The 14,225-nt window shown below is 41.0% G+C and overlaps 2 protein-coding genes across 2 annotated transcripts; one reads left to right on the top strand and one right to left on the bottom strand.

Moving 5' to 3' along the window:
* Nucleotides 1–1,419: 1,419 nt before the first annotated feature.
* Nucleotides 1,420–4,473, bottom strand: btbd17b (BTB (POZ) domain containing 17b). The gene is made up of 3 exons (XM_085352501.1): nt 4,386–4,473; nt 2,795–3,080; nt 1,420–2,494 (listed from the first exon to the last, which is right to left on the bottom strand). Exons 1-3 carry the CDS (start codon nt 4,471–4,473, stop codon nt 1,420–1,422), a joined length of 1,449 nt encoding a protein of 482 aa, XP_085208627.1.
* A 6,053-nt stretch (nt 4,474–10,526) lies between these two features.
* Nucleotides 10,527–13,142, top strand: LOC146633784 (G protein-coupled receptor family C group 5 member C-like). Its single transcript, XM_085352502.1, has 2 exons — nt 10,527–11,496; nt 12,889–13,142. The coding sequence occupies exons 1-2, from the start codon at nt 10,527–10,529 to the stop codon at nt 13,089–13,091; spliced, it is 1,173 nt and encodes a 390-aa protein (XP_085208628.1). The 3' UTR covers nt 13,092–13,142.
* Nucleotides 13,143–14,225: the final 1,083 nt, after the last annotated feature.

Raw genomic sequence — 14,225 nt, forward strand, 5'->3', positions numbered from 1 at the left:
TTCTTTTTTTTTTACTCCCTCCCTCCCTGCATTTACTCTTACACCCGCTCAGTATATCGCTGGCTTGTGTTGCAAGAGCTAGCAGCGATTAAAAACGAGTCGCCTCGTCTTCGTGCAAGCTTTGCGCTTCAATCGCCAGCTTTTAAGATCCAAAATCGGTTAGCAGACGAATGCACAACTTTAAATAAAGTCGCAGAGTTCGCGTTAGTTTGCTAACAAAACCTGCAGGGTGGCCAAAGTCTGACAGCTGAAGGTTCCGATGACGTACGTCCGGCCGCGCGCAAAGCATCACGAGGACTGTAGTTTCCAGGCAATTTCCCGGTAATCTAAGACCCCCCCCCCCCCCCCCCTCCCCCCAAGGAAAAAAAAACCACACGAAAAGATTACCTTAATTTTAGTTTATCAAAGTTTATTTTGGAAATCCTTACTAGTCACCACATGCATTTCTTTTCTAATTGTGTTTTCTCATACAGATTTTTTTATTTGTTCCAGGAGAATCACACAGGGACTTTCTTTAAAAGATAGGCAACATTCAAGTGTAACAATAAAAAGAAGAAGAAGAAAAATAAATTAAAATTGCTGCAATTATCCTAAAGTCTCTACAGTCTTGCAAGTCAACTATATTATTCTAAGGAACACTCATAATGGGATTTCACTTCAGTTTCCACTGTTTGGCATGCAAGATCCAAACAGGAGCATATCACAGGAATTGGGTGCCATGTAGTAAATGTTTCATTACAGAGTACTGGATGAGAAAATGCATAAAAGTAAGCTCAATAACATTTTTATTTTAAAGGAAAACGTCTACTGGCCTATTAAAAAACATATTCTTCGTATTCTTTTTCTTTTACCTTTTCCCGTTAGGGCTCACTACAGCAGATCATCCACCTCCATCTCATCTTCTCCCTAGCATCCTCCTCTACCACACCAACCCTCTGCATGTCCTTCACTACATCTAGAAATCTTCTCTGTGGTTTAATATTTTCCTTCTCTCTGGTAGCTCCATATTAAACACCCTGATGAAGCCACTATCACTCTGTTCTAACCATGTCAGCCTTGCTTCTCTTACTAGATCACATAGATTGAATACATTTAAGGGGAAAACTGCCACACAAAAACAGATAAATACAGTACAGTAACACTGTTTCTCAATATGGATGAAAACATGAAAAACCCATCATCATTACTGTAATAATCACTGCTGAGCAGTTTATGAGCTGTTATTTTGAGTCCTTTATTTTATGAGACAAATCTTTTTCTTACTAGTTGGAAGACAAGAAAATGCACAAACTAATCAACACTGGAATTGTCACAGATCTGACACATACACATGTATTGTGATATGAGTGTACTTTGGAATATGTGCATGTGATTGTGTGGGTGGATCACTGATGATGAGGCCTCAGTGAATTCCTGTTTTTACTTCCTGGCAACAAGAAGGGTATGGTAGAGAGGTTTTATTACAATGTGCAGATAGAGGGAGCTGTCAATCAGGTATTCGGATGCACGCCGCTGCAGATCAGCATCCAGCAGAAAATCCCCAGCTTCCTCTGTGCTTTGGTGGAAGTTGTAGACATGCTTGACCACCACTTTTCCCTGCTGCTTTGTCATTACAATCACCGTCTTCTGGAAACTCACGCCGGCAAAGTCAGGGCTTGAAGTGGCTGGTGTTACAATGATGCGAGGTCGACCTCCCTCCGTGCGGGTGGGCTGCATAGCACCCAGTTCGGTATAAGTTGACCTGGCACTGAGCGGGAGCCACCGAGGTGAGAACAGGGCGTTCCATGTCACTCTCTTACTGGAGTCATGGCCACTGGGTCCAAGCTGGGTCTGGAAGCTGAAGCTCCGGTCATCACGGGTGGGGTTGTTTATGATCCAAGGTGATCCCCAGGCAGAGGACAGGTAGTTACGGGGAGTAAAAATACTGCAGTTGACATCAAAGTACTTGGCAAGCTGGATAGGCGAGGCAGCGTGAAATTGGAAAGCTAGATAGAGGAGATCACGGATTGACTCATAATACTTCACCATGAGGGGGGAATGTTTCTGAAGACGGAAGAGATGCTGAGGGTGGATCATGCCATATCGAACGGCCCTCAGGGCACTCTCCACTGTCATACGAACAGGCTGGTTCTGGTTAATCCATCCCTCCAGTGCCTCGTAGAGTTCCAGCTCACTCTGCAGAATGAGGTCAGAACGCTGGAGCAAGGAGAGGAGAAGATCTTCACTGATGAAGCCCCATTCTCTGCTCTGCAGCACAGAAGACAGGTTCCAGGACAGGTACTGCAGACAGCTGTCCCGCAGGGTTATGTCCCCAATTTGTAGAGCATAGTTGTACCAACCAACCACGTGGCCTGTGGGTGAATCACTGGAGAGATGTTGAGTCATATATTGGGTCAAACCCTCCTGCAAGCCCCACACATGGTACTTGCTTGCCAACTTATGTAGAGAAATAGCCTGATCTAGCCGCAGAGAAATATCACCACAGTACAGATACCTGCAAAGAGATTTTTTGAAAGCATTGTTAAAAGAAAGGACCATTTCTGTGGGGCATACTATATTTTGAATCTTTTTTTCTGCACGCATCTGAGTCACTGAAAAAAGCCCACACTCTCTGATTTTAGACTGCAAGCCTCAAAGAGCAAGTGTAATTTTAGAATAGAGATGGAGATGGAGCATTTTACTTATCTGAAAAGAAAGGAAAAATAGGAAACGTGTCTATCTTTTTAGTCATCAACGATATGACCCAGTAACAAATCAGTCTCAATAAATCGTGGCATCTGACAGTCCCGCTCACCTGACAAACTTCTCAAAGATGGCTGCACAGTCAGGCGTCTCCCTCAGAACCACAGAGCTGGTGTTGCGGCTGAGCAGCAGCTCCTCAAACACATCACTCTGCAGGGTAAGAACCAGGCTGTGTGCCTGGATCACCTTCACTTCGTCCGTGTTGATGGTCTCCACACGGAGAGTGACATCACTGCCGTTTCCCAGGGCCAGCAGGGTCTCCATACGATGCACTAAATTCATAGTATGATTTAGCACTGTGGCTCCACTATCCAATGCCACATCATGCTTCAGGGCAGCTGTGGGGAAAAAATAGTGCAAGATGATTTCCACTTCTCAGAAACTCAACAATCACTTGAGCTTTTTTTTTTTTTTTTTTTTAAAGAAAATGTATTATTCATCTCTGATTACAGATTGATTCTTTCTCTATCTTTTTCTTACAAGTTAAATCATATCTGACACATCTAGAACTGGAATAGCACACCTCTTTCGACTAAACCACAACTGGCAAAATGCGCCGGGGGGAAAAGCAGACTTGCACATCCTTCTCTACCTCTCTTCTCAATTAATAGGGAGCGAGAGCAACAAGCCAGGTGGCTGACTCAGACAACATCAGATACCAGGTGCACCAAAATGAATCCTGAGTTTGCAGCCCCATTGCAGATGGATTTTTCTATGGGTCCTCTTGAGCATAAATACAAGTGGCACATACTGGAGAATCATACATGAAAGACTCAGCATGAGAAGTCGCTGATTCCATTCTGCTCTGCCACAGCCATCAGCAGCCTTCTTGGCCTGTTAACTGGGGGTTTAATGAGACACAAGGGGGAGCACACTTGGCTTCCCGGGATGCATCACAGTCTTTATTTCTCCACTGCAATCAAGAGCTCCCACTTCAAAGTAACATTTTTCCAATTAGCCAGCCAGCACTGTGATCCAGCTGAGTATATGGGAGTGTGTATTGACAAATGATTCTGGCATGGTGTGATCAATTAAAAAATATAAATCCCAAGACCCACAATGGCTGTTACATCTTTTTGCAGAATTTCTTTAGAAAAAGAATAACAAATGTGAAATTCAGTTAAAAGTAGACAACTTAAAAAGTAGTGCCTCTTCTACTAAAGCTTGAAAAAAGCTATCAACATGAATTGGTTTATACACATTAATAAATAAGAATTAAATGAGTCTGTGTACACACATCAAACAGCAGCATAATGTGGCCTTCGATAACTTTTGTCACAATCAGCCCTTCTTTTAAGGAGTAGAGGAGATTTCCCTCTCAGCACTTGTACTCTGCTGTACTACTGTGCTGGCACAAAGCCTAGTGGCAAATGGACTTGCCCGTCTTTCACTGCACCCGGCACACAAACAGATGAGGACAGGATGAGTGGAACAGATAAATACCCCTCCTTTGCCCTGAGGCTGGGCACGAGCCACACATTCATGATGTGCCCTACTACCCATGACTGTATGGGGGGAGCTGGACTGAAATAGAACAATACAGCTTCCCTTAGAGTGTAGGATGTGGGGGAAAAAAAGATGTAAAGGCAAGAAGACTCTTTAGTAGCAAAATTCAAACTACTGATTTTAATTTGCTATCTTACCTCCGCTAACTGTGACAGAGTGGATCAAGAGTAGCAGGGTGCCCACACAGACCCAGGCAGGAATCTCTTGTTCACATGAGCGTACCATATCTTCTTAGTTATTCCCTCCTTCTCTTCCTTTGTCCTTTTCTCCACTCTTCCGTTCTTCCTAACCCTTCTTCTTCTCACTGCTTTGCCTTTGTCGTATGTGTGTGCAGAAAGGTGTGTTGCCCTGTGTGATGCCCGGCTCCCTGTCCTGGACTCTTTATGTAGGACGCTGGCCTTTCCCCGGCGCATCTCACAACCCCACGGACTCCATTGATTGGTGGAATCTGGCAGGGGCGTTGCTATAGCGACAGCTTTGATTTTGAATTTCTCCCTTTTGGATGTTACATGGCATTGATCTGCAACACCGGGCCAGCCAAGGACTCAGCTTAATGTTTTTTAGTTTAAAGTCAGTGGGGGTTAGCCACTATTAAGAATCAATAACAACACAGTTTCACATTTTAATGGCACTTAAACTGCAGCAGATCTCTGGGCTGAAAATGTTCTTTTATGGTACCTAAGTTCAGTATAATCAGAGCTGTGTAATTTATCAGTTAATTACTGCAGGTTGCATTGAGACTATCTGTCAAAAGTAATTGAGTTTCTAATGTGTGTGACCAACTGCAGTTAATCAAATTTCGTAATCCATTTATTAGACCATTTTTCAGCTGAGTGCAATTATTTCTTTGATGGCATGTTAATCATACTAATGTGAGGATAATTTCATTGGTGCTGGGTCTGCGCATCAATTTGAGGCAAGCTTTGTCTATCAAACTCAAGTGCCAATCAGGACTTTTTTTGCATGTGCTTTGGAATTTCTGCTCTTCGTCAAAGGGCATGTAAAATAAGCTTTTATGAGACTTCCCAGTGCATCATTAAGTACTTGTAAAACTTTTTCCCTTTTCTTCCTTTTCAGGTGCACTCAGTGCACCACAAAGTGTGGCGTACTTATTGAGAGTATCTAGTATAAATACCAGCTAGATATGGAGGTAATGGTTTGCTGCTTGCAGGGAATATACTAACCTCCCATCTATAAAAATCAATATTAAATGCTATAATGATTCAAAAGTGAGCTAACCACGTGACAGTAGAGAATTACAAAAAACACAGAGTAGGTGGGGTACACCTATATTCAGTAGGTTCTGATGTAAGATAGCAACCATGACAACAATACATAATTCCTTCAATCATGTCCCCTGGGTTCAAAGAGATGTTTGCATTCTCATCTAAATTAACCTTTATTTAACACTCAGCTAGTACTGAACTGCTTGTCAGTGATGGGTCTTTCAATACTGAGATCTCTGCTAAACTATTCTTGAAATATATAGATTGGGTGTTTTTTGATCATTGCAAGATCATTAGTTGCGATATTCAGTGAAATAGAACAATGTGATGAGTGTTTTTAAAAATTATGCCCATCTACCTACTTTGGGAAAGACGAGGAGAGCGGCCATTTCAGATGGAACTGGGTTGTGGTGAAGTGCTGAGGGCTGCCAGGCTGCAATAAAAATGCAGGAGAAGAGATGTCCTGTGAGACCCAAACCTGAGCCACTTCTATGAATAACCTGACATGTTCTCAAAGGAGAGCAGTGCAGCTGAGGTGTCCTAATGAGGTCTGCTGCAACAAACTGGACAAGACAATACAGACAGGGTACAGGATTATATATGGTAGCATCTCATCATCTCAGTCTGTTTTAGCTTTAGACAGAAAATATAGACATCACACTGAGACTTATGTCAACTACTCAGCCTGTTTTGTTGCATGTAAATATTATGAATATTTTTATGTATTAACTGGGTTTCGCTTGGTTTACCAGTTCAGGAACTTGGTATATGCAAGCAGAATTCACAGTAAAGTAGGCCTAAAGCTCTGAAAAGTGCATGTCCTTCATTTAGGTCACATTGCTTTCTCCTTCGATCTAACCTCCTATTAAGAATCTGAGCGGACCAAAATGCAAAAGGATGGATTGACAAACTGCTGGATTTGTGAGAGCACCCCTGGGGACAAGATCCATTGAGAGATCAATGCACCATGGGGGGCTCCATCACGCAGTATAAACAATAAGTTAAGTACAGGCTGGATGCCAGAGCCGGCTTTAGCAAGGTGCCCTGGATGACCTTACCCTTGTTCTAAACAGGGAGGGAAAGCATCAGTTAGCCAGGGTTTCAAACAAGACAGTCATGAATTTTCAAAAAAAAAAAAAAGTTAAATGAATGTAAATGCATAAAACTTTCAGATGCTTTAATGCACAAAAGTTGACTATTTCTGAGCAAGAATATGAATTACGTCTAAGCAGATAGAGACAAATTCAGAGACAAATGAGATGACTCCACTCAGGCACGTCTGCTGGACCAGATGGGGTGAGTCCCCATGTCCTCAAGGCCTGTGCAGTCTTTTATAAACTGTTCATGATGAGTCTGAGTCTGCAGAGGGTCCCATTACTGTAGAAGACGTCATGCTCTGTTCCTGTACCAAAGATGCCACGTCTCAGTGGCCCCCATTACAGACCCGTGGCACTGACTTCCCATGTCGTGAAAACCCTGGAAAGACTTATCCTTGAGCAGCTCCCACCTATTGTCAGACCATATCAGGATCTGCTTCTGTTCGCTTACCAGCCCCACCTCGGAACTGAGGACACCATCATCTATCAATTGTGTCTATGCCCATCTGGACGAGCCGGTGAGTACTGTGAGGATCATCTCTTTCGATTTTTCCAGTGCATTCAATAGTATCAGGCCAACCCTCCTGGGTGATCAGCTGACAGCGATGCAATAAATGCCTCTCTTGTGTCCTGGATTGTTGAGACTTCAGCCACCATAGAGACCTGCCATCTTTAGAAGTTTTCTGATGACTCTGCGGTGGTTGGATGCATTAGTCAGGGTGATGTGATGGAGTACCGGGCTGTGGTGGACTCCTTTTTGTCATGTGGTTCGAGCAGAATCATCTGCAGTTCAACGTGACAATACCAAAAAAATTGATTGTGGACTTTAGGAGGACCAGGAAACCTGTGACCCCCTGTTTCAATCCAGGGGGTCGATGTGGACAGTGTGGAGGGCTGTAAATACCTCAGAGTACACATAGATAATAAACTAGACAGGGTTAAAGTGCCAGTGCACTCTACAGGAATGGAGTCACCTCTATTTTCTGAAGCGGCTGAGGTATTTTAACATTTGTCATGATTTTCTCTGAGGTGGCAGGTTGACTCAATAAATCTGATCTGCAAGGCCAGGAATTTTGTGGAGATACAGCTGGACTCCCTTAAGGTGATTTCGGAAAGGCGGATGTTGTCCAAGATAAGGACAATGCTTGACAATACCTCCCATCCACTCCATGACATGCTTGCAAAGGAGCAGGTTCAGTGAGAGGCTGAGATTACCCAAATGCAAGACTGAAGAACACAAGAAATCACTCATCCCTGTACAACTCCTCCATCTAATGCACAGTACACAGTACAATAGTTGCAAAGTTTTATAGTTTTCAGTTTAGGGTAAAATGTCAATCATATATATTTAATCTTGATAATATTCTGGATATTTCTAATTGAGCTATTTGTATATATTAGAGCTATTTCTTATATTTAACTTTGAAATGTATTTTATTATTTAATTTAGTTCAGTCTGTTCTGTACTTACTGTAACTATATAATTTCCTTTGGGATTAATAAAGTATTCTGATTCTAATTTCTTATGTCACAGCTCATCCAGTTGTGTTTCTTTTATCTGAAAAACTTCACACCTCTACTGTCAACCAATAATTGTGAACATTTATTGCAGACTTCAGTTTTCTCCTGCTTTGATTATTGTAGCCGATTACGTCCTCCATAGTTTGTCTTCAATAGGTCCACCTTGGTACTTGCCAGTGAAGCCAGTGAGGAGATGCTTACTCTTATATTACACTGAATTAAAAAACAAAAACTTTATTACTTTTTAAAAAATTTTTTTGTAGTTTATTAAAATTAGAGGAGAAAGAGACTGCTTTTAAAAAAAGAGTGCAAAGAGAAACACAACATTGAAAACATGTTTAACCCCCTGACCCAAAATCATGTTTATGTTTTATAAATTGTCAGATCTGCAACCACTTGAAAACACAGACTATGGCATAAAACACCACTGAATAACTTTCAGGAATGGGGGGAAAAGTTACTGATGGAAGATAAAATAAAGCAGAGCTTTTTGAAAAACTGACAGTCTAAAAGCTTAAAATCAATTCCTTCACTAATGTGCTTATTTATCTTATGGTTTTTTAACTGACATGTCCTACTGTACAACGGATCAATAGAAAGATCTATTTTGTTGTGTAATCCAATTTGTTTGAAAAACACAGGACTCAGCCCAGCCTTGATGCCACCAGGTGGCTCTGCTTACCATACAGTCCCTCCTGTAACTGTAACTGCTCTAAAGTAGCCTAGACATTTGGGCAATAATAATGCTATATTTCAGAAATTTGATATGCAGTATTGGATTTAATCATCTGAACCAAAATACGAATGTGAGTCATTATATTCCACAATAGGAGCGCAAAATAGGCAACTGTAAACGCTGCTGTATGCGCAGGAGCTGAGTATTTCAAGGCTAATCTCAAAATTGACCTAATTACAAAACCTGTTAAAGTCATCGATGATCGGCGTGTTTGCATGGGTCATACCACTTCGCATAGCCTGTATACATGAGTGCTCCCTTTGTTTGGATGTAAGCTGCCTGAAATAAATAAGTAGGCCGGGTGCTAATCTCAAAGAATATGCAAAGCTGTAGATACCAGAGGCTGGGGAAGGAGCAGGGTGGTTTGAGGTTAGTCGTTAGAGAACTTTTACAGAATATTAATAACAACTAAAAGAAGCAACTACTTCGTTGGGACTACCTGTGAGGTCACTATAAGATGCCTGAATAAAAGAGGAGTGGCCGATGGAGGTCCGTTTCTGATCCCGCCCGAAAAAAAACAAAACAAAAGTCAACACCTGACGCACAGAAATTATTGGTCGAATCATCAAGAAGTGTTGTAAAAATGGAGATGAACTACTACCACCAATAAAAAATCAACTCGTTCGTGCAAGGGAAGTTCCTTTTCGGAGGTCAGTAATCTTTATCGGACTGAATCTACCTGTTACCTGTTGGAGAGGCTAGCGGAACAGCTCTCATTGCAATCCTGGTAAGAGACTCGTGTTATTACGCAAAGACTCCTGATTGAACCTGTTTGTCTTTTATTTTTATAACATCATAACTGTCTCCCCCTCTAAGTCTCTCCGATTCTGTTATATAAATAATCATAAACAACTTGTTGTCCTTTAAACAGCATGTCCTGTTTTTGTGGTTAGTTAACTAAGCTAACTCACTGGGTGTAATATAATTATTAAATAAGCAGCAGGACGATGTTCTCATCCCACACAGGCACCTTTATCTGAAATCTTCACAGTCAGAAAGTTCGCATAAAAAGCATATTCATTTTTGAATGTCGTGTCCTTTAATTATTATATTACAGTTACAGTCAGAAGAAGAGAATAAACAATAATTAAGTTGCCGTTCAATTATAACTGGTTTAAAATGTACACCTACAACTATACATTCTGCTATTAAAATACATATGATTCCTGAATGACACCTGTGTGCGTACTGGAACAGGGATACTGTGTGGAAATACTCATTAGGTGTCATGGTAAAATGCTGAAATGCTGAAATGCTGCTTTTCCTAATTAGCTGGTCTTAGGAGGCTATAGAGTGAGCGGTGACTAAAGCTCTGTGTAGAATGACTCAGTTTTGTAATTACAGCCAGGGAATGCAGTACATAATTCCAGGATTCTTTAGAGACCTGAATGAATATTTGAATTTACAGTAATTAGTATGGCACATTAAAACTCCATAAAATAGAAATGAGGTCATTTTCATATTGAAACTCCAGTGGAATGGCACAGCTGTATATGCATGGCACCATTTAACTTGCTCACACAGTAATATTACTGTGTGAGCAATATTAAACTATTACAGTAATATTACTTGCAATTTAAACCAATAGTTTGTTTTGTAATAATCAGGGATGTTATTAATGAAATCTGTAACTACAACATTAACATGTATGTTGAAGTAATCAAATTATTTTTGTTTCTTTTTTTTTGCAGTGAAGCGATGGACCCAACTAGTGCTCCAAAAGGATGTGGTGGTGATGTGAGCTCCATATATTATAATCTGTGTGACCTGACAGCAGTATGGGGCATCGTAGTGGAAGCTGTTGCTGCTGTTGGTGTGCTGACTGCCTTTATCTTGTTCGTCATTCTCATGGCTAGCTTACCGTTTGTGACAGACAAGAAGAGAAAGGGTATGGTGGGCCTGCAGGCCAGCATTTTAGTTTTCACACTGGGTCTGTTTGGACTTAGTTTTGCCTTTATTGTGGAGCAGTATTCTACTACCTGTGCTGCACGGAGGTACCTGTTTGGAGTACTGTTCTCAGGCTGTCTGGCCTGCCTGGTGATGCATGGGCTGTGGCTTGCCCTGCTGCAAAGGGGAGGCCAGGGGCCCAGGAGCTGGATGTTATGGCTGGGAGCCCTGGCTCTCTGGCTTGTCGAGGTGATCATCAACACCGAGTGGCTTGTCATTACTGTGGCCAGGAGCCCACTCAGAGGTCTCGGTGTTCCTGACCTGGCCTGCAGCTTTGTCAGCCGGGACTTTGTGATGGCTCTTATATATGTAATGGTTCTGATAGCAGCTGTGGTGCTAACGTCTGTGCCCTCACTAACACACAAGCAAAAGCACTGGCGCCGAGATGGAGCCTTTATCCTGGTCACAGGAGTCCTCACTTTGGCACTTTGGATAGCTTGGATTGTCATGTACATCTATGGGAACCGAGCAGTTGATAATTCCAGCTGGGACGATCCGACTATGGCTATAGCCGTGGTGTCAAATGCCTGGGTGTTCCTCTTGTTCTATGCAATTCCAGAAATCTGTTTATTGACCCAGGAGGACCCAAACAAGGAACAACCCGATGGGGAAGAAGTCTATCCTGCTAGAAGCCTGGTTTACGACAACATTCTGAAGGAGCCACAGCCCACCCCGCAGCATGTCTACGTAGAAAATAAAGCCTTTTCTATGGATGAACCAGGTACAGCATAACACATTATGGTCAGCCATTAACTTCACAGTTCAGCAGTTTAATACTGTTTAGGTGGGTACAGAATCATTAGAATTAATACATTTTATTAAGTAGTAATTAAGTAATCAATAGGAATTAATTTCTAAATTTTATTGAGACACGTTTGGATTATTCCAAACTGATAACAAGCACTGCGTGGTATATTACATAATGCATCAGTGTAGCAAATGAAGACCCACACTGGCTACAGTACACCTTCTCCAGTTTACTGTTTTGTAATTTTGAAAATTGCTGTTTTTGTATACCACTTTCCTATTTATCCACAACCCACATTATCAGCACAAAGCATATTGCCATTGCGAAGAATCACTGCATTGCAATATGAAGTCTGTTGCTCGCAAACCTTACATTCTCAACACACTAAATATTGAGATCAATGATCAGGTTTAACTGTTGGACCCCAACTGGTATCAGCCGATACCAATACAGGATACATTATACTGTTATCATTTAAAGTATGTGGCACATAGTACAGATTGCTTCAATGTTAGGAAATATCTAGGGTGTGTGTGGTGCCTAATTTTCCCAAGTAATGCTGAATATATTGATTCTTCTCTTCACTGTACAATTTCAAACAGCAGATGTATTAAATTGTGCCATTTCAGTTGTTAATAATGGTTTAATAATGGTTTTTAGGTTTAAGTCTTGAGCCACCTCATATGACTGTACAAACATACATGCCAAGACAGTATGTTAGCCAAGTAGCAAAGTTCTAACGAGTTTGAAGGAGAATGTTTTGGATCACCATCTTTATTCTTTAACAAAGGCTGGATTCTCTTAGGCAAACGTTCTTGTCATTTCTTTAAGTAGACTTCAGAAATACTTCTCGAACTCTGACTGGATTTACTTTTGCCGCAGTCTTGGACAGTGTTCTGTCAACAGTGCTGTGTGGCTGTACCTTATTTGTACCTTGTTTGAATGTTTTTCTGGCCCAAACCCAAACTGCTTCAGTAATGTTGAGGCTCAGACCACAATATTACTGAAATATATAATGTCCCATTCTGTATTTTTCTATCCACGTCAATGCCAGTTTGAATGTAGCAAATTTCGTTACATACAAGCACATACACATATATGCTTATACCATGCTGAGATATGCAAAACCTCTGGCTAAAGGCACTTTGGGCATCAATTTGTTTATTTTTAAAAAAAAAAAAAAAAACTTCAGAAAGAATGGACAACTGATGCTCAACATCACTTGGACAATTTTAAGAAAGTGTAGCTCCTTGGAAGCGCAATAATTTTAAAAAATTGGGAGTGGCTCTAGGTTTTTGCAACAGATTGCACACAGACAACAAAATGAATCCAGTAATGACTGTAAAATAACATTTTTTATGACAGAATCCACAAATCCAACGTCTCCATATGGGGTTTACAATGGTCAGGCACGAAGTTGTTTATACCAGCCCACTGAAATAGCCTTGATTGCCAAAGGTCTGACAAGGGTGAGTGCTATTTTTAATCACGAAACATCCCGTCTTTATGACATCACATGTGAAAATAATCCATATGTGTATTTTCACAGAAGGACCAAGACTCAATGATACTTCGAACCACACCTGGCCCTTTGAATATGGGGAGCTGCAGCTCCTAGTCGTGCTCAGTGGATTCCTAAACATCTTCAGGACTATCATAAGTTAGCAGCCCAAGCCGAGCACATTGCACTGAGCTTTTCCATCTCAGAGCTCCAAGAATCAGATATTTTATATCTCTGTTTTCTCTTAAGCAATAACAGAGTGAAAGTCCAGTAATATTCAGTATATGACTGCTTAGTTTCCATTAATGCTTATGCAATGCTTGCTCTATGTACATCAAAACCACACATTATTATAATGATGCAAACCACACTGGGCTTACAGAGGAAAGATTATATAGTGAAATACAACAAATACAAGATATGTGTGTATATATATCATCTGTATATATATATATATATACAGATGATATATATACACACATATATATAAACAAATTCTAACACGTTCACACATATATGTGTGTGTGTATGCGTTAGAATTTGTTCATGATCACCACAGTATAACATACTTAGTTGTAAATTTGTGTAACTATAATAATGTAATCATATGCAAAAATGTGGCTTTTAGCCATGAATGAAATAAATGTGAAGGTGTAAATTCTAAGGTGTCAGCCCTACAAATTTCAGTTAAATTCTCTGGCGTTTTGGATTGCAGAAAGAATCAACTAATAACGAAAGGTACTGGATGGTAAAAGAGGAAGTGTCATCATGTCAGCAGGATTGCTAAGTTTACTGCTTCAAATATTTACATATGTTTGCTTGATAAGCCTGGCCTGGCACCTAGCACGACATCCAGGGGTTGGCTCTGTGATGCCTGAGTTTGTAGTTCAGCAAGGGAGACCGCTGTGATAGTCAAGCTGATGTTGTTGTAATGCTGCTGAATCCAATCATCAATCGCTGTGGTAACAGATTAATATTGCGTACGTATTGCTGCGAAAATTTTCATCTACAACTGCTCTGACTCACAAGAGGTAGTCTGTCTTCTCTACATGACAAGCACAATTATTTTAATATAATTTATCTCGCTCACACACACTCACACGTCTTTAAAAGCTTCAGTCAGCAGTGGCTGCCTAGCAGCAGGCTTAAATGTCTCTCTCCCAATTACTCTTTCCCATCCTGTACTGTCAGCAGCCATGGG

The sequence above is a fragment of the Diplotaxodon limnothrissa genome, linkage group LG4 (genome assembly GCF_057381915.1).
Source record: "Diplotaxodon limnothrissa isolate DT_005_m linkage group LG4, D_limnothrissa_male_GT1.1, whole genome shotgun sequence".
NCBI lineage: Eukaryota > Metazoa > Chordata > Actinopteri > Cichliformes > Cichlidae > Diplotaxodon > Diplotaxodon limnothrissa.

Excerpts from the sequence above, each read along its gene's own strand:
- LOC146633784 (XM_085352502.1), top strand. The coding sequence starts at position 10,527 with ATGGACCCAACTAGTGCTCCAAAAGGATGTGGTGGTGATGTGAGCTCC. Across the intron at positions 11,497-12,888 it reads CTTTTCTATGGATGAACCAG|AATCCACAAATCCAACGTCT; the intron begins GTACAGCATAAC and ends TTTTTATGACAG.
- btbd17b (XM_085352501.1), bottom strand. The coding sequence starts at position 4,473 with ATGGTACGCTCATGTGAACAAGAGATTCCTGCCTGGGTCTGTGTGGGC. Across the intron at positions 3,081-4,385 it reads CTCTGTCACAGTTAGCGGAG|CTGCCCTGAAGCATGATGTG; the intron begins GTAAGATAGCAA and ends TTTTCCCCACAG. Across the intron at positions 2,495-2,794 it reads ATCTTTGAGAAGTTTGTCAG|GTATCTGTACTGTGGTGATA; the intron begins GTGAGCGGGACT and ends ATCTCTTTGCAG.